The sequence below is a fragment of the Eumetopias jubatus genome, unplaced genomic scaffold (genome assembly GCF_037043125.1).
Source record: "Eumetopias jubatus isolate StellerSeaLion01/CBP00866 unplaced genomic scaffold, mEumJub1_p1.0 scaffold_1, whole genome shotgun sequence".
NCBI classification, from domain to species: domain Eukaryota; kingdom Metazoa; phylum Chordata; class Mammalia; order Carnivora; family Otariidae; genus Eumetopias; species Eumetopias jubatus.
Genome location: NW_028274807.1, coordinates 111,184,148 through 111,205,097, shown reverse-complemented (window position 1 = coordinate 111,205,097; position 20,950 = coordinate 111,184,148). Strand labels below are relative to the sequence as shown.

At 33.2% G+C, this 20,950-nt stretch overlaps 1 protein-coding gene across 3 annotated transcripts in view; it reads left to right on the top strand.

Moving 5' to 3' along the window:
* TSC22D2 (TSC22 domain family member 2) overlaps positions 1 to 20,950 on the top strand; it is a 48,987-nt gene that overhangs the window by 6,547 nt on the left and 21,490 nt on the right. Inside the window, exon 2 of one of the 3 annotated variants that reach the window (XM_028103142.1) lies at positions 7,890 to 7,961. The exons of 1 other annotated variant lie outside the window; for it this stretch is intronic. In XM_028103142.1, the coding sequence (XP_027958943.1) occupies positions 7,890 to 7,961 (72 nt within the window). Of the gene's footprint in view, positions 1 to 7,889; positions 7,962 to 20,214; positions 20,348 to 20,950 lie in introns of those variants that run through there. One more of the 3 variants, XM_088025793.1, reaches the window with a different exon arrangement.

Sequence of the window (20,950 nt, the reverse complement as noted above, 5' to 3'; positions counted from 1 at the left end):
ATAAAATCTATAGATACTTATTAGAGCTCTAAAAGTCTCACTGCATTTAGTCTTTACAGATGAAAGCGCCTTAGTTGAATCTGTATTTCTTGGGAGCTTATGTTTCTTTATGCATACTGAATTGTGGAGGTAATTTTGCCCTTCCAGCTTTACAGTTGACGTTTAGATCACACACTCCGTATTATCCTACGTACTCTTACCAAGGATTTTATAATCAAAGTGTGAAATCCTGTGTATGAATGACATTATTATTTAGTATAAAAACTGATAATTGATGGATTCATCAGAGTGCCAGGCTGATGACTAAAATATACTTTAGTCATAAACATGGCTCTAAGTAAAGGAAATTATCGTAGGTTTCCAAAAGATGGATGGTCCAAAAGTGTATCAGTAGGGAGTATGGCGCTTTTTTTTTTTTTTTTAACAGTGCCATATATATTGTTCAAAATTTTGTATGAACTAAATTCTATAGGCTGAACATTGGTAACCTTTAGTAAACATAAGGATTTATATGTGTGTGGGTAAGACACATTCTATGTTAATAACACTATCTTTTCCTTGTAGGGGAAGTAGGGTATCTTGAACTAAATTGCTTTTATGAGAAGTCATTTTTTTATAGTACTGATACTGTGGTGTATATGTTTTCTACTTCCTGAGAGTAAGTAATGTTAATCTCTTCTTTGAGAATTCTGATAGCACTAATTTGGAAATAGTAAAATGTGATTGTGGATTTATGGATCTGGTACTTGCTAATTTGGAATAGAGTTTAGTCTTTCTGTGCACCAGAAGAGATTGGAAGTAGTCATGCGCTTTAGTATTCTAGTAACAGAGCACCCTCAACAATCAGATGGTAAAGAAACCAAAATTAGTGTCTTTATTGAGGAATGGTTGTTAGGGGAGTATAAAAAGATGTTGGCTTTCTTACCTAAAATAGCAGAAGTTGGGGCGGGGGGAGGTAGAGGGTGATGGCAGATAACCAAGACAGAAAAACATACAGTGAAATGATATGAAATATGGTTTCAGAAGGAATAGGAATACTTGTTACTAGTGAAGAAAAGACAGCTAATTCCTTTTTTAAATAATTGTTTTAGACCAATATGTATTTCCTTTTTGAACAGATACTGTTTATTTCTTAATTGCATTGCTCTTTAAATATTCTTTAAGTATGAGGAAGAGAGGGTTTATAAAAACAGATTTGTCTGGTTAAATGTAGCCTGAATGATGATGTTCCCTAAGTAATTTCTTATTAATGGGAAGAACAGATTTCTAATTTAAAAAACCTTAATAGTTAACAGTATTTAAGGGGTATGTGTAGCAAAATTCCTGAATTGGAATAAATCTCTTAACTTAGTTCTTTATACTAAACCAAGTGGACTTGTGATTTGAGGCTGCTCTTTTATATGATATAATAAAATTACTGTATCCACAAAGAATGTACATACCTGAATCATTGGTATAATTTGGGTCTTTCCACAGCAATTCTTGAACATACCAAATTACTCAGTGTTTGTGCCATTCTTAATCTGGCATGGCTTAGGGCAAAAACCCCTTCATAAAGATTTAAGAACAGTAACCAATTCCTATTATTCCTGTACATCATTACATGACTTTCATAATATATTTTAATGTATACATTTCTAATTTGGCTGGTGATATTAAGGATATATTAATCTGCTTTTATCACTAAAAAGTGTATTCATAATTTCTGCTTTTAAATCAGGTGAATTAAATTTCATCCATCCTTCTCTGGATTGCTTACCTCTCACATTTAAAGCCCAAAATTAGATCTTAGTATTTAGTTTTATTTGTTTGTACTGAACTAACATTTGTAAAAAAGAATGAACTCTCATTAAGTTATACATTTATATGTGATGGTTACGTGAAAATTCTGCAAATCACTGAGTAATAATTTTAATAGTGTTTACCTAGAATATGGACTATTAGTAAGTGCCTTGCTAATTGGAATAAGCAAGACAAATAAGTGAAGTCTGAATGTTAAATTACTTAAAGCCTCCTTTCCTCATAAGCTTTCACTAAAATTTGATGAATATTAATGTATAGAAGAGAAACTGTAATTAATGTGTCAATTATTGTAAATAATGCTGGTGTATTTTAAATGTTATTTTTAACGTGTTAGGCAATCCCTCTTCATTATTAAACAAGAAAATTGTTTAATCTGTGAATGAAAAATACCCAAAGCAAAGTTTAAAACCAACTAGTTTCTAAAGGAGAATTAGAATTAAGTTTTACTAAATAGTTCTGTAAGTTAATCTGAAACCCATCCTTGCTTTGTATTTGGTCTACCTAGCCTTTGAAAACAAAACAAAAACAAAAAAGGAGAGGGAGGCTCTTGGTCAAATAAAATCAGTAGTGTGCTTAATTATGTATTAGCATATCATATGAATGACCATTACAGACAGCGGAGTTGGATATGCCTGGGCTGAAATCCCAACTGTGTTGCATACTTGAGGCATTTGACCTTCAGGTGGTTATTTAGTCTTATAAGCCCCTTGTTTCCCCATATGAAAAATGGGGATAATACCTGTGTTGGAAAGTTTGAGAGGATTAAATGAGGTATGCAAATAATTTGTAAACAGTCCATGTATAATATACTATGTATGGCAAGCGTACATTACAGAAATGTTAGTATTTCATTGTCCACAAACTGTTCTCCCAGATCACACCTTATCATGCTATAAATCATACCAAGAGTCTTCAGTTCTGATCTGAAAGTGTAATTACGTGGTGTATGGATGTAATAAGAGAAAGAGAGACATTGTTTTAGGCCAGAAAAGTCATGACGTTGTAAAACATGTAGCAGTTGGGTTCTGATCCTGGCTTTCTACCACTTAGTTTCTTTAGTTAAGTATTTTAACTTATCTCAGTTTTCTTCATTGGTAAAGTTAGAATTTGAGACTTGATCAGATTTTTAAGGTTCCCTGTGTATGACTCGATACATTTAGACATGTTTCATAAGAGAGCTGCCAACTTAAACCTTCCTGCCACCAGACTATCATGTGACAAAAAACAAAACAAAACAAAAAACGAAGCTTGCAGATACTCATCAAGTAGGTTGAATACCCAAGAAAACATTTAAAGTGACAGTATGTCAGTCATTCAACTTTCTTTGTGTTCTCTGAATAGTAAGTTCTGGAATACAGAAAAAAGACTATCCTACCCTCCCAAGATCTCAGATTATATGAAAATAATTATCAAATGTATGCTTTCATAGACATTATAGACTGTGATGGAGTAAAATATAAGGTACTAATTGGAACAGCTTAGGACATGAGGTCAGATTTGGTATGGGGAGGAAATGGACTGATTTCTTTTTAAAATTAATTTATTATCTGCATAGGTAATACATTTATACAGTTCTAAATATATAAGCCGAAAGCCTCTCTGCACCTCTATCCTCCAGCCACCCAATTTCTGTCCTCAGCATTGACCCTTTATTACTTGTGCATTCTTCTGAAGCTAATTTTTGGTCTGAATCTTAAAAGGGTAACCTAACTTAGGTTAGGTCACCGTTAAGGGAAAGGGGTGATTTTCTGAGTAGAGGAGAATGGCAGTTTGTGTAACAGTGTGGAAGAATGAGATGTCAGGTTTGGGAAATGATGTGATTAATTTGAAAGGAACCAGAGTGAAGGGTTTAAATGTCATGGTGAGAAATTGAGATTTTTTTTTTTTTATCAGAAGTTTATGGTTGCTGTTAAAGGTGTTTCTTGAAGCTTTTATTGTTAAAGTAGTATGTATCTTGGAACCATTTCAGTACCCTTTTCAGTGATTATTGTATTTTTAATTAAAATCTTGTGATAAAGTTGTGTAATAAGGAAATCCTGGGGGAGCTCTGAGTCCCAGAAGTCAGAATTCTTATCCAATGGAATGTACTAAATAGCTTGGTATACCTAGCTCTAAGTTAAATATTCTGTTTGCCTCAATATTACCTTAATGATGAAATATTTGGTATATGTTAAAATACTCTACTAAAAGTTGATTTTTATATAGCATGATTTGGCAACTGTAATCCTATATTAAACAACAAACCAAGCTTAATTTTGTCAGGCTTTATGTATGCATAATCTCATTTGAGCTTTTCGGCAACTGTAAGGAAGTGTTCCTCCCCTTTTTATGGATTTAGGAAACAGGCTTTGAGGATTTGAATCACATAGTTATTAAGTAACATAACATATATTCAGACTTGGGCCTTCTGACTCCAAAGCCAGTGCTCTTGGATATTTCCAGAGTTAGTTTTGTTTTATTAATTTGCTGACTATAAGATATGAGGAAGGAAAAGCTACTGTAGCTGCTGATCTGTTGTGTTGTAACCCTTTACCTAAAGGATATTTTTAATCATTTTAAATCCTTAGATAATAATGTTGGAGATGGCCCTTGTTCCTCTGCTCATTGTGTTTCCCTGGTTTCTATTTAGAGATCGCTAAAGTTGAGTTTTGATAAGGGAAGAAAGTATCTGCTGAGTTCAGGGCTTATGTACCTCATCCTTTAAGCTTCAACAATTTTCATTGCTTAGTTTTGAGGTGTAGTATATGTATGTTTTTCCTCTCTGTTACAGTTACCCTACAAAGATAGTATCTTAGCAAAGCAGGTCAGTGTATGTCACATTTGAGTCACTCTGTGATGTACTACTTTCATGTACTTAGAAATTAATAGGATGGGTTATTTAGTATATAGAGTCAAGAGGAAAAGGAGGATATGTTTTGTTCATTGGTTTTGAAAAATGTCCACAACATTTGCCCTCCTTAATAAAAAGAAAAATGTCCACAAATGGGAAAACAGCATTTTCATAAAATTCAGAATAAACCATACCTCAGTCTCCCTAAGCAGTGCTTTGTTGGCTTTATGTTTAGATTAGTAGTTAACATTGACATCAAATACGTTATTAGAAAACTGGTTGTTTCAAATTTTATTTCTTGGGCAGAAAAGAATTTGTGACCAAAGTTGCATAAAATTCAGTATTTCTTTCTCATAAATTTTTAATGATGTCAGTTGCGACTTGGTGCCTTCAAATTACATAGACTATATAACCTTGAAATGATCTCCATTAACAGTGTTTTCCTTCGGCTATTAATTTCCTCAGTTTTATGCCATTCCAAAACAGAAGTCTTTGATGATCAAGCCCTTCAGTATTTACAAATGGCTCTTTTGAAGTTCTTGATCAGCTAGGTTTTACAGACTTCTTTAATCTATACCTGTTAATCAATGTTTTGAGGCTAATTGTTGCTTTTTGCTAAAAATCCCTCAAGTTTATGGAAGACATCCCTGCTGAAGTATTCGAGAAACCAAAAATGTCATATTTTATAAGCCTGTCTAAATGTTTATCCTTGGAATCTAGACTATTTAAATTTTTCCAGAGTACATAGATTGTATTACTCCATATGGCTTCTTCATTTTGAGTGTATGTAGAAAGTGATTCACTGCCAGCTTTTGCAACCTAAGTGTATTTGTTCTGACATGTTCTGAAGACTTTAGGTCCATTTATAGTATTTTATTTCATAGGTTCCGTTTTTGCCCCAAGATACACAACTAACTGCAGATATGTTCTTTTTTCACTTCTACATTTGACTTATGAGAAACATTTCATTTTTAGAGTCTGTGCTGTAAAAATGCTAGAATCTCATAACTTAAGTCATATGATTTCATTTAAAACCCAATTTATTTGGCATATGAATTTGATTCAAATTAAATATGTATGTATGTATTTTTCCAAAGTCAGGGGATCTGAAGTTTTTTTTAAAGAATGTCATCCTTATAAACATATTGTAAATACTCTTTAATGAATTTTAAATTCCAGACTTGCAGAATAACCTCCAGGTTTACTCTTTGTTGTTTTCTCATATTTACTACTTTCCTCTTTGAGTCACTCTGTTTTAAATCCAAGGTCTCCAAACCTGTGTGAATAGCGAACTTGTCCCCATATGGTCCTGGGTAAGCCTGGTTTAAAAAAAAAAAACAATTGATTGTCTTCAGTTGGTTCAGTTGACTTTCATTTAAATTGATAGACTGATTTCCAAGTACAGTGAAAAAAAGGGCCTGCCAAATGTATCTTGAGAGGATACAAGCTGTTAAATAAACAGTAGTTAGCAGCCTCTTAATCCTTGATATTAGCAGGTCTAATCAATATATTTGATTACCTTGGACCTAGTCTAGAGAAAAAAAGAGAAAGGGTTAAAAGCATAGGAGTTAAAGTAGGTAGAGCAAAGAGAAGTACATATACTGAAGATGCCAATTAATCAAATAGTTGCTTTGGTGACACTCTGGCATCTAGTGTCTGCCTGCCTTTCCTAATTTTGGATCATCTAAGAGGTACCCTAGTGGTTAAAATAAAAAGTGCCTTTTAAAAAATGTATTTTTAAAAAATTTAGTAGGTATTAAGACACTGAGTCTTAATCTGAATTTTGAAATCATGGAATTCTGTTGAGTTTGTTTTGCTTTTTGATCATTGATCCTTGATTGCTATTCAGTAGAATTTAGGAATAGATTTCTTATTGTACTAGTAATATTGTAGGGACTCTCTTAAGGTGCTTGTGAGGGTCTCAGAATTGCCGTGTTGTATTTGAACTTCATTTTGGTGATAAAATAATAGCTATTATTTATTGAGCATAGACTATATATATAAAGAGCTTTATATATAGTCTCAGTTCCTTAACCACTCTGCAAGGCTAGATCATAATATCACCATTTAACTGATAAAGAGACCTAGAGAGGTTAAAATTGAACTCCACTATATGTTTAGCATAGTAGTTTAATAGCATAAACTCTAGGACCAGATTGTTACCTACTAGCTCTGTGACATCAGGCAAATTATTTCTCTCTGACACATTTCCTTATTGGTGAGATAGGAATAATAACACCTACCTCTTAGGGTTGTTGTAGAATTGCGTTAATAAATGTAAAACACTCAGAATAGTGCCTGGTATGTAATATGTACTTAGGTTCTTAGCTTGCTGTTACTCTGCTACAGCGTGGGTCAAGGATTTTAGAGGTGACATGACAAGTTTTTGTTAGCTCCCTAATGTACAGGTTGGGGCTGGGGAAACTACGGGAATATTCTGAGGTAGAGGGGGAGCTATTAGCAGAGTTGTCAAAAGTTTAAGTAGTCCCCTAAGAAACCGCTCCACAGATGTGAGGTGAATAGTGCATGCTGGGAGCTCGCCAGGATGAGCCCATCAGTTAAGATTCTATGGTTATAGCCCTATGGAATGTGCGTCCAGGGAATGGTAGAAATAGATGGTGATTAAGGTGTGGGAGCTCTTACCCCTTAAAGGGGCACTATACTAATGCAAGAAATTAGAAAGCTGCCATATAATTGCTGCGCCATGTTTTGCCCTAATCCAGAGAAACCACACATAAATAAATGGATTATGAAAGTAGAAACCATGTCAAGTCCAACCCAGAAAAGGACTCAATTGTTCATCATCAAACTCTATCAAATAGATCCTGGTAAGAATTTTTATATTATGAAGGTGTAGCTTAATTTATTTTACATGAATACTGTACCTGGGAACAGCTTTTCTAAACTGCTAAATGTTTAGAGACTTATAAAGGCATCTGATACAGAGTAGTGTTGATTAGGCTATGAACTGGTCACATATATGTCTACACTTATGCGCACACAGATAATTGGATGCTATTTTATCTGTATTATCCCTTTCTTTTAGAACTGTGATCCTGAGTTGTTGTCAAGTCTACTGGATTTCATCCAGTTTTTTAATTTCTTTCAAAATGTTTTTAAGCAAGCTTATGTAGTGTTTTTACTAAAGCCATTACACACTGTATTAGAAATCTAAAATCTTCCATCTTTTTTTGAAAAGTAGTGATTTTACTGTACTTTCTCAACCTCATTTCCATTTGATTCTTGGATCTCACAGGAATCCTTCAACTGCTTTCTACCAAGCGTTCCATTTGAACACGTTTCAGGAATCAAAGAACCTCTGGGATAGGTATGAATACTTACATATGGAATGCATACATGCAAAAGTGTATGCATGAATTGCTTTGCACTGTACTGGTTCCTCATCATTAAACCTAAACTTTTATATGTCATTTTAGGGGGGCGGAAATCACGTGGTATCTAGCATGGGACAAAGCAGCAAAATAAACCAAAAGAGCAATCTATATTTTAAATAGAATATAAACATACTTTATTTTTTACTTCACTTTTAAGTATATTTACTTTTTTGAAGGACTTACATATTCTCTTGAATTTTATTATGAAATATCCACTTATCCTTGTGTATTTTAATGTAAAAATATATTCTGTAAAATAAACAATAGTTTACTTTTGTTCTATTTTATACGATTCCTCTGTGAACGCCTTAGTAACTCAAAGCGAAGTGTTACTTAATACTAAGAAATTGGAAAAGGGACGAGACCAAGGTATCAAAGTAGTAGTCATTGTTTTCTATAGTTGAGAAATTTTAACATCAAGCTTGTTTGTTAGATTCCCTAGACCTGCCTGCATTACTGTTTTGTAAACTCCTGAAACAGTTTGTCTCATAGAAATGTTACATAAATTTGGTTTTTAACTTTTTAAAATACAGAACGAAGCCTTAAGAGTTTATTTACAGCAAAAGATAATTTGGTTTATCTTTCTGCTTAACACACATTTTAAGTAGTATATGCTCTGTTCAGTTATTTTGGTGAATATTTATTAGCGCTCCATCATTCTGTGTTTAATTACTAGAACAAGCTGAAATGCTGTTTAAAAATTCACACAAAGCTTTGTTAGATTCTTTTAACTCTGCCTGGCAACGCATTTGTGTCCTCTGGCATAGTTTGGATACTACTCATGGACTTAACTCCCATCTCTTTCATTAGAAAAGAGTATTGCTAAGTGCATGTACGTGTCATGTTAAGACATGGTTTACATTGCCTACAAATGGTAACAGTCTTTTAATTCTTAGGCTTGATTTGTTTGTGTGTCACTCTAAAGAGATTTTCTAACAAAGTATCTTTTCAGTGATATGTTCCTTAACTTAAAATGTTTTAAAATAGTTTCTTGTAGAGCAAGAAGTTCTAAAATTTACAGTACAGTGATTATAATTTCAATTTTGAAATTGTATAGCTGTATCAATGTAAATTAAGACATAAATGTAAATTGTGACATGAAACAAGCATGAATGCTCAGTCATTCATACGGCTTATCCGATGTAGCCAGGGTGAGTACTTTCAGTTGTACTTTATACTTTCCATTAGAAAAAGGAAAAATACCACTCTATTTAGAAATGTAACAAGAATAGTTTTAGTTGTATAGTAATTTATTTCAAATAGCTAAATATTGTAAACTACCATATCAATATAAATGAGAGCTGTTATTTTCATCAGAACAATGTAGAAAGGTGTGAGCTTTATTTCTTATAATTTTGACTTAATATTTATTAAGTTTTCTTTTGTTTCATTATAAAACAACCATAGAAGTTGCCTATTCATCATTTGTTATTACAGCTAAATATTTCTTATCTGTTTTCCTTTTTAGATACAGAAATATTTAAGGTATCAGAAATGAGGCAAGTTGCTGTATCTAGTTTCTCATGGGTTGAAAGTATTTGCTCTTCTCCTTGAAGCCTGTCGTCCAGAGTCAAAGAAGTTAATAGCGTGTTAATAGTATGTGAATGCCAATCTATAATCAGAATTTATATTCTAGGTCAGCCATTCTTCACTGTAAGTTGGCCCTTTGGTACCAAAGTGACAGGTCCAACCCAGTGCTAGTGGCTTCCTTTTAACTTTGCAATTAGCTTATTAAATTTTTAATTGAGGGGTGCCTGGCTAGCTCAGTTGGTGGAGCATGTGGCTCTTGATCTCAGGGTCATGAGTTTAAGCCCCATGTTGGGTGTAGAGATCAGTTAAATAAAATAAAACTTAAAAAAAAATTGTTTCAATTGATAAGAGCAGTAGGCTAGGTTTATTAGTTCTAACTGTATGACCTCAGTTGGCAAATATCTACAGACTTTTTAGTAGGTGTATTAGCAAATAAAGTATTATGGGAGTATACATTCTTTTTCATTGCAGACGGGGTTGAAGATTTATGTGTGTTAAGCTTTAAAAGATACTAAATATAACTTCTCCTGACCATGTTTATGTTAGATTTCACCAAATTGCCTTGTTCATTTTTTTATTGTTATGAATTATGGATTTTTAAAACAATTTTACTAATTTGGCAAATAAGTATTTTGCAGGGATGATTCTATTAAACAGAACTATTCAGGAGTTTAAGATGTAAATCCCTTACATTATCTACTTAGTTTGAGGTATAAAATTGCTTTTCAGTATTGACAGATACCATAGTTCAGGCTCTTGTTTATGAAATCTTGGAATTCATTTTCAGTAGAGACAGCTTTTAAGCCCTGTCCAGTTTTCATTAAACTTGCCCTAAATAGCTGAAGATCCTTGATTTTGCCTTACTTGAAAGACTGGAATCTTTTTTTTTTTTTCCCAGGGTTCTTTTAGCAGAGTATCTTTTAATCAAAATACAAGTAATTAATACACCTTTCCTACATTGACTCGGAGTTCCTAATGGCCCCTTTGTTTCCTTCTCTATTTAAGTTAGAATTAGCGAATTGAGAAGCTTTTCACCTCTTTGCCTCTGCCTGTATTTAGAAATTCTCTCTTTCCATTAATAGCCAATGCTTTATTCAGTTATTGCATTAAAGTTTAAGCTACTGTCAAACTTTCCTTTCCCTTTTCCTGTAGGTGCTATCATTGTTCTCTGTCTTCCCCATTTGTCATTTGCAGAGTACTAAGGGAATCAAGCTGAAACCATTGCCAAATATAAGGAGAATTGATACAGCTCAAAAATAATACAGCCCTTTCTTAGGAAGTGCAGAATATTTGCATTCACTGTTTATTAAAATGAATAATGTAGTGTCGGTAATTAGCTTTCTGGAGATTATCTTACTATAGTGATAGTGATACTTAGTGATATTCTAGTCTGTTGGCATTTCAGAATAGTAACTTTAAATTTTGACTTTCTACTTTTTTAAAGAACAGTTCTGAACTTAATTTTTGGCCTTGCTTTGTTACATTGACAAAATTAGTTTAGAAACTTATTTTACTGATCATTGGGGAACAGGCTCTTGTTGGGAGTCCTTTGTCTGCAAAAAAGCTGAGGGTAAGAATTTATAGCAAACAAATTTACCTTCTAGTATATATCAGGTCAGTAAGGTAAAGGAGCACTAGGGAGGAAGAAACTTTTGCTCAGGTAGACTAAAGGAAGAAATCAGGTAGCTTGTCAGGATTTAAACTTCATTGATGAACTATACATGCAGTATATTTCTGCCTTAATGAAGAAAATGCATAAATGGAGTTAACAAATGAAAGTAACAGTTGCTAGGTACACTGTCCCCATGAGTTGGCTTGTCCTTCCTTATGATAGCACCAATATTTAAAGAGAAATGAATAAGGAAAGTAGTAGTGCACATGGGTTATTAAAATGAATGTCCAAGTTGATGGTCTTTTTACTAGATACCTGATTTCACTTAAATTGTTTTGTCTTTTTTTTTTTTTTAAGGTTTTATTTATTTTTTGACACAGAGGGAACACAAGCAGGGGGAGTGGGAGAGGGAGAAGCAGGCTTCCCGCTGAGCAGGGAGCCCAATGTGGGGCTTGATCCCAGGATGCTGGGATCATGACCTGAGCCGAAGGCAGATGCTTAATGACTGAGCCACCCAGGTGCCCCTTGTTTTGTCTTTTATAGTGATTATTCACTTACATCTATTTATATTTAGTTTAAGAATTACTGGATTTTAAAAAGTTCTTGTTTAAATCAAGTATTTTGTGTTAGAAAACAGGTATTCAGTATTTCCTATCATTGTTCGTATGAGATTTCATTTTTGAAGTTAGGAAGTAAATCAGAAATAAGCTGCTTATATGAGATAATTTGTTTTATTTTATTCATCCTCCAAGAAGCTTGGGTACATCGTTAACACCCACCAGTACTTGCTAACCCAGATGGTAAAATTCAGGTTGCAGAACTTGGCTAATCTAGTTTTTGAATGCTCAGTGATAAGACATTTTTTAAAGTATAATTTGTATCAGAAAGGTACACCATTCGTAAATGTACAGCTTAAACTGAACACACCTGTGTAACCAGGACCCAGATCAAGACACAAAATATTTTAAGCTCCTTATTTTGTGTCTGTCTTCTTTCACCCAATGTTTGAGATTCATCTATATGACTCTGCACGGTTGTAGATCTGAACTACAGTTGACTCGAACAATGCGGGGATTGAGGGCACTGACCCCCCCCCCCCAGCGAAGTTGGAAAATCCAAGTACAACTTTTGACTCCCCAAAAACTTAACTGCCTATATCCTACTGTTGACTGGAAGCTTTACTGATAATCAGTTAACACATATTTTATATGTTAAATGTATTATATATTGTTTTCTTACAAATTAAGCTAGAGAAAATAAAATTATGAAAATCATAGAAAATACATTTATAGTACTGTAAAAAATCCATGTATGTTAATCACTATGTTGACTTTGTTGTACACATGAAACTAAATTAACTTGTCAACTGTACATCAATAAACTTAGATAAATAAAATCTTTATCTGTACTCATGCAGTTCAAACCCATGTTGTTAAAGGGTCAACAGTACATAATTTTGTAGAATCACCATAGTGAGTTACTTGTTGGAGACTATTACTAGTCAAATATTCTCTATCCTTATTAGGAGATGTTCTCTACTTATTAGAAGTACCTTGAGGATATGAACCTGAACTATAAGCACCCCAAATATATTCTCTAATAATTTGTACTTAGTACTTATATAATTTATTATGTGATCACATTTTGACCGACTTCAGTTACGGATACCCAGTAGAGGATAATCAAAGACATGAAATTAGAGGATAAGGTTTTAGTGACCTGTCACCTTTTAGGACTGGATCTCGGATTTAATATAAAAACCTTAAGGACATGCTTATAAAATGTTCAGACATTAAAACAGGAAGTTTTAGCTGCTATTGGATGATAGCATTTATAAATGTAACAGTCTGAAGCATGTGAAGAAATTGAGAAATTGACGGAATTTGTATGTTAATTCAGGAAAGTTGAAATTTCTCGGTTAAAAAGGTAGAGTAAAAAATACCTAGATGTATTCGTTGCCTGCGTTTTCTAATATCAATTAGCAAGTGACAGGCCTATCACAAAAACTAATGTAATTTTAGGCAATCTTTTTATAACTAGGAAAAAAAACAGGAAAAAATGGTTACAGATCTATCGTACTCCATTTCTATAGAATAGTTACTCTAAATACAAAGGTAACTAGAAACTACTTTCTTTATACTCTACCTAGATAGCCAGGGGGGTGTTTGAAGAGAGGTTTGAGCTTACTTTCTGCAAGTAGATGCATCCCTGCAAAATAGTCTTGCCATCACTACAAATTAATATTAATACAATTAATAACTCTCTTCCTGGCTATGTCAAGAATGTTGACCTTGAATGAGGTGTAAAGCCAATTGCTTTTAAAATCCCTATTCTGTAGAGTTTTATTCCCTCTGGTTCTAAATGGGAAAGAAGAGGTAAGGAAAGCACTGGAATTGAGTTCCTTCTGTTTTGTCATTGTTGGCCATGATTATCAGAAAACCTGAAAGGGGTGCTTGGGTGGCTTAGTAGGTTAAGTGTCTGACTCAGTCTCAGCTCAGTTCTTGATCTCAGGGTTGTGAGTTAACGCTGGGCATGGAGCCTACTTAAAAGAAAACTTCAAAGAGCTGCATATTTGCTTAAGGAATGGAAGACTAGCAAACTCTTAGGAAAGAATGCCATATCAGAGCAGTTAAGTGGTGGTCACAATAGGGAAACCAGTGAACTGGATCTTGATACGGAAAAAAGTAAGATCATCATCACATGACTGAAAGTGATAACTGTCATTTAAAATTCAAACATTTTATGTCTCTCAAGTACAGCTGGAGGTATTGGTCAAAGCTTCTTTAGGAAGTGACTTTTTGAGTTGGAACCTGAAAGGTGGGTAGAATTTGGTCAGAGTTAAAGACTGAGGGAAAGGGAGAATTCCAGTTTGAGGAATACAGTGAGCCACTATGAAAGTACAGAGCATCTGTGATAAGGACGGTTAAATTTGGTGCACAAATCATTTGACGACAACAGAAAAGAGATACTGGATTGGACAGAGACCAAAGATAATAGGTAATGAAGGCCTGAATGAGGCAATGGAGATGAGGAAAGAATAGTTATCAGAAGGCAGGAATTACACGATGTTTTAACTCAAGGGGTATGATAGGGAAGCAGTCAAATTTGACTCCAAAGTCTCAAACCTAATTGACTGAGGGAATGGTGGTACCATTAGGAAGTACTAGTGAAAGAATTGGTTTGGGAAAGTGAAAACAATAATGAGATTCTGGTTTTAGCTACTTTTGGATGAGCTGGTGGAAAGTCAAGGTAGAAATAGTCAAGGTACAACTGGAGCTGCAGACACGCAGCTTGTTAGAGAAGCTAAGTCTAGAAGAGATTGAAGACTATTTATTTATTTGTTTCATTATTATTATTTTAGAGTTTGAGCTTTAGGAAAGGCTGAGGTTTCCAAGAGTGAGCAGAGTAGGGTAAGAGGGTCAAGCCAGGCCCTTGGGAAACACTGCCTACTTTTAGAGAACAGGAGAAGCTCTGAAGAGGATAAGTGATCTTAGAGACTAGAAGATTCTGAGAATATTATTTACTAACCAAAAAGAAGGGAAAATGTTTGAATCTCTACTTTGAAATAATTTCAAATTTACAGAAAAATTACAAGAATAATAAAAAGCTCCAATAATCTTACTGAGATTGAACATTAACATTTTGTCATACTTGCTTTATTATCCTAACATTATTTAGGAACCATTTAAGAGTAAGTTGCAGATATCCTGTCCATTTGACCCAAAAAACTTTGAGCATATGTTGCCTAAGCAGATTCTGTTATGTAACAACAGTTTTAATTAGCAAATTCAGGTTTGATAGTTATCTACTATGTAATAGACAGTTTATATTCAGATTTTGCAGTTGTCCCAATAATGTCTTTCATGACCATTTTTTACCTGATCCAAGAGCCAATACAAGATCACAGATTACATTTAATTATCAAACACCTGTCTTTTTTCCTTCTGTGTTATATAAATAAATACTTTTCTTGTATTAGTCTTCTGTAGGACTGTTGAAAGTTTAAATTAGAGTAGACTTAAAGGCTGTATTATAAGTGGGGAGGGGAGATAGGCCAGAAGCCTAAAATTCAGCTGAAACACTACTGGGACTGGAAAAATGTTATAAGAGGATGTCTTTTATTTCTCAGAGTTTTGGGGGGGGGGTGATGGCAAGAGAGGGAGACCAGGTGGATATTAATGTGGGTGTGTCTTTTAGAACAGAAATTGAAGTGTATTCATGTACCAATTTTTGTCTGTATTGTGATTTTTATATATATATGTATTAAGTTGGGATTCTAATTATCTGGAATTGGAAAAAGTGTAATTTGAAGACCTTTTTAGTCACCTTTTGGGTTTACAAATTATGTAATTGCTATCCTTTATATTCTATTGTATCTTCCTAGTTTTATTCTGATAGTTGTTTAAGGTTGATTGTCTACTGCCAGAGTTTTAACCGTGGATCTGCATCTCATTGTTTGATGTGGTGTTTCAGTGGATTCTGAGCATTTCTTCTCCTCTCTTAGCTTTGCTATGGCTAGCTGAAATGGAACACCTGACATGCTGACATTATTTTCATCACATAACCAGACTTCAGAGCTGATCCATTATTATATGCTTCTGCTCATGTGTTTACCACTTTCTTTGGTTAGTCACTTTTCTTAACATAAGTCATCACAGCCCTACTCTGAAAAGTCGTGGTAATTATTTTCAGGGTGAAATTTGAAAGAAACAGTTGAAATAGGTGAAAATAATTGGTACGGTCTTCTTGTTGTTGTTGTTAATTTATTTTTAGTTTTCACCAGAATAGTTTCAAGTGAACCAAACCTTTGACTAGAACAGAAAGTTGTATGTGTGAATTAGTGTGTAAACTAATTTGCTAAATCCAATTTATTTTTTTCTGCAGAATCTAGAACTCTGTAGAAAAGCTTTTTAAAAAGAAAACTCTTACTGAACTTGTTCAGATGAGAAGGATATTTAAATATATAGCCTGAAGTTGTTGAACCAGAACAAACGTAACATCTCTTTTGTTTTATTTTCCTTCCAGTCTTCAACAATTAAAAAATTTAAACTCACACTTCTTTCAGTGTATTTAAACCTGCAGATAGTTTGGCAACCTTATGGGAAGAAAAATATTAAGTGGTATTATTTTATATTTTTGTTTAATTAATTTGGGTTGGTACATAGTTAGATGAGAGAAATGACTGACTATATTCTGTTTGGCATTCTCTCTATTTGTGTGTACATGTGCGCACTTGTACTAATACTCTAAATCACCAAATCAAGATATAAGATTTTTGTGATCATGATATAAAGTATTCAAATGCATTAGCTTACCCAAAATTAGCTTCTGTGTTTGGGTTTCAGTTGACTACTTCTAAAATATTTTTCCTATTTGACAGAAATAAAGTTAAACAGGTGGTAGTAATTTAGAATATATATTCATTGATACATATCTTTAAGAAATAGCGTTTTTGTGCCATTTTGTTTCCTGGTTGTTTTCAAAGTTTAAAGATCTTGGCTGTAAATACTAAAAGGTTCAGAAGGTGCTCATTGTATTATTTTTTCCAGTTTTTAATTGTGGTATTTGGCCCAGAAGTAGTGGTATATGTAACTTATGTCTTGGAAGCCAAAAATCTTACTACATATCTTACTACCTGGTGGTATGTCAAGATAAAGAAGATATTCTTTCCCTAGGTCTACACACTATTTGAAGGGTAATAAGGAGATAAAAGAGTTGTATTGTGTGACTAATCACCACTCCTGTTCACAGTGACTGTTAACTATTGATCCTCAGGAAGTTTATTTGCAGCGTCTGTTTCTATTTTAGATATTGCTAACTTAGTTCAGAAAATGTAGCTAAATGTATGCCTGGAATGGTCATACATACTTTATTTCAAGAAAGGTGATAATAGCTCTTAAAAGCATAATATGTGATGCTATCTTAAATTTTAAGAGTAGGTAATATTTCCTAATGTTAGCTGTTATTAGTAAAAGCTCAGAGTCAGATATCCAGCTTTCTATTAACAAAGCCTGTCATTCCTTAGCACATATGTAGTTGAATAATATATAACTGGCTTCCACCTACTCTGTTTTTTCCATTTTTATCTTCTGTCTCAACCCCCATTTCTATTTCTTTTAATCCTCTATATGCTGTTTCTACTCCTTTTGAAAGAATGAGGATTATAAATCATTTGTGAATGAACATGACCTATTAAAATACCAATAACCTAACTTGTTAGGGGTATTTTCCAAAGCTGTATCAATGAAATATTTTAAAAAATGCCATATATTTTGGATTTCTTCCACTAATAGTTACATTTGATATGATGCATAGCATGCTAAACACCTTTTCTTATATTTCTCATACTTAATTTTTAACATAGCTAATCATCTTAAATTGTATCTTGGCTCATCCACAGATATATGAGGTTTCCTATAATTGTGTATGTCTTTTTATATGTGAATTTCTTAAAACACACTGTCTTTGCAGTGTTCTTATTCTATTAGATATGTTTGGACTAATTTTTTTTCATAAGCTTATCTTTGATACATTCCTAGCCTCATTTCCCCAATATGTAATCTATGGAAAGACTATACCTAATTTATTGGGAGCATACAGGGTGGCCCCATTTCCCCTTTTTCTCCATTTAAAAAATAAGCATTTCTGATGTGTAGGGAAGCAAGTGTTGATTTATCATGTCTAGGATTTCTCAAAATAGTGTACTGAACTTTTTGAAGAAGGTGGTTTACACTTGAAAGTGAAATTTTGTATCAAACAAAGCTAAGTACATTTTATTCAAATAGCAAGTTCCTTTAGGAACTCTTGTAGGTTTGTTTGATTTCCCATGTCAGTTTTCAGATGACTTGGAAATTGCAGATCATCCACCTTCTTGCCCCTGTGCTCTCTTTGTTCTATCAGTATAAATTTGCCATAAAATTAGCTAAATAATGGTAAACTTAAGCCTAGTTTTTGCTAGACTATACCGTACGACTTAGTAGCTCACTCTCAGTTAAGTGGGATTTTTCCTCCTCACAAATTAAAAAAGAATGAAATGATAAATATGGGAAATGTTCAGGATTTGTTTTTGATAGCAGTCTTGCCAGAGATTGGAGATTTATGATTGATATTAAAAGTTTCTAAATATTCATTTTGAGGATAATTCTAATTTTAAATTAAATTTTTAAGAATATCTTATTAATCCTAACTGTTCATCTACAGACACTTCAGTTACCCAATTTTATTTCAAATTTTTAATAAGGATTTCCTACATGTTGGAATTTAGTCATTGAAACCCTTCAAAGGTAACCCTTGTACTTGGTAGCAACTAATTTTGGAAAATGCATGATGGAGAAAAATCTGATAATGGAAGTTTTGTATTTTTAAATGTAATACAGCTCTTTAAGTCCTTAATTTACCATGTAGTTGTATAATGCACACACCCTTTAAAATTTTTCTCTATAAACTTCATAGAAAAATAACTAAATTTGCTTTATATGACTGGTTTTAATTCTATATTCCAGAGGCTTTCCAGGCATTTGTCGTAACAGTGCTTATTGTTGACAGGCCCTTCAAGAGAGGGTCAGGTAGTCTGCCCTTCAAATGGCCAGTCCATCAAAGCCTTCACAGACAAGCCAAATTACCAGTATTTCAGATACATGTATTTCAGGAAGCATATACTTTGCTACTTTTGGCTGGGTATTGTATCTTCTCAAGGGACTTGTCCCATGAAAGAGTAAATAATCCAAGTAATTTTTTTAAATTATGGTAGTATTTTGGTTGATATGAGACAAGAATTGCATAAGAACTTGCTAAAAATGTTTTGGTAATATGTTGATGAAATGACCACAACTTTAAACTATTTATTCTCTTCAATATGGGTTTTTGCCTTCACCAGGTGATTACATTATAAGGCGGTGCTTTGACAAAAGATAGTAAAGTTGTATGATTTTATTAAAGTCAAATGTGTTGTGAGATTACATTTGGAAAGATTATATTTGTAAATTGGAAAAAATCCTGATGTTCAGATTGTGTGGGAGACTTTTAAAGACCATGTGTAATAGAAAAATTACATTAAAATTTGAAATCTGTAACAGCATAACTCCAGCCCCTATATTTGGGTCAGATATTTCCGGAGATGGCTGCAGAGTTTCCTTACAATGCTGTCTTTGAGTTTTCTGTAGCTTTGCATATATTGATCTTCCTCAGTGATGGCTTCCTTCCCCCACCCTCTTCCCTTGCCCCATTATGCCGTTTTATTTAGGGGGTTAATTTAGGCAAAAATACGCACATAAATATGTGGGTTGCCTTTTCTGTGGATAACTGACAATTAAAAATAGAAATGAGTATTCATACTGCACAGAAAATGTTAACTAATATTACCCTTCAACAGTTAAAATAGATGCCCAACTGAAAGCTTTCTTGTAAAAATTTAATAAATGTAAGATTATTCTTTAATATATTCCTACCCCTAAGTTTGTTCTTTGCCCGTACACAGATGAGCTGTAGGACCACTTCTGAACAGGATACACTGTTATGTCTGTTATATAAAATGCATAATAAAATTTTATTTTTTCCATCATGTTGTCTAATTTAAAATTGGGGGGTGGTAGAGACAGACTAGGATTTAGGCGTAAAAATTGAATGCTGTCTTGAGCATTTAAATGATCGGTATGGATTATTACTGATCCATCCACCTGTGTTAGAAGTCTAGAAATTCATACGGATGTGAACCAGATAATAGACTTAAGTGCCATTCTATAGAACTACAAAACTGTCTGTAGCAAGTTATGGTGTTAAATCATAATTTCTGGATCATGATCTTAAACCTTTAATTGGTTTCATTTCTCCTTGACTCTACTAACAAGTATTCCTGATGGCCTGGAAGTCCATGTTGAAATTTACAGTTTGAAGTATCCAGATTAAATATGAAATTATTTTACATTAAAAAAATACTTAAGTACAAAATATCAGTTGTGTAATCATGGTAAAACATAAAACTTTGCTATAAAAGATTTTTAAAGGCTATTTGATTAAAACACTTATTTACTTAAACTCTTTGCTAGAATTTTTTTTAGAATTCAGCATCGGAGGAGGAATGTGACATAATAATGATCGAAAGCCGAAAGTTTAAAAGTTGTGATGCCCTCACATGGTTGGAGGGTTATTCTAGCTTCTAAGGACTGAATGTTGTCCACAAGAGTGTCTCATCAGGTCATAAATTGGTAAGACTTAATGGATTAGATTTTATGTATTATACCTGATGTTATTGTATTGAGATGAATATTTATGAACAGAATGAGCACATTGTATAACTAAGAGTATAGTATTAAATATAAGTTCAAACTTGGAATTTTAAATACTTGGGAATATGTAATCCTTTCAAAATTTCATGAGGCTGAAGCCCGTATCTTTGCAGTGGTGTTTAATAATCAGTTTAAAAAATAAAGTGACATCCTGTATTATGTAAACATTATTTAAATATTGCTATGGCATCTGATATAGATGCTTACAGTGTAGTTAAGGGCCCCAAATACTTTCTAGTTACTATCACAGGCGATATTTGAGAACTAATACATTAATCTTTTATTTAAAAAAAAAAAAAACTTTACATCCATTTTCTTCATAAAATATAGTTTAAATTACCTTATTTGCTTTTGGGATTTTATTTTTCTTCTAGATGTCTGTAAAAATAAAGCCAGGAAAATTTTCTCAGTTCTTATCTTGAGAACCAGTATCAAATGAAAATCACATACTAGAAGTCAATAGTAACTTTTTTGGTATGCCCTGAAAATTAAAGAT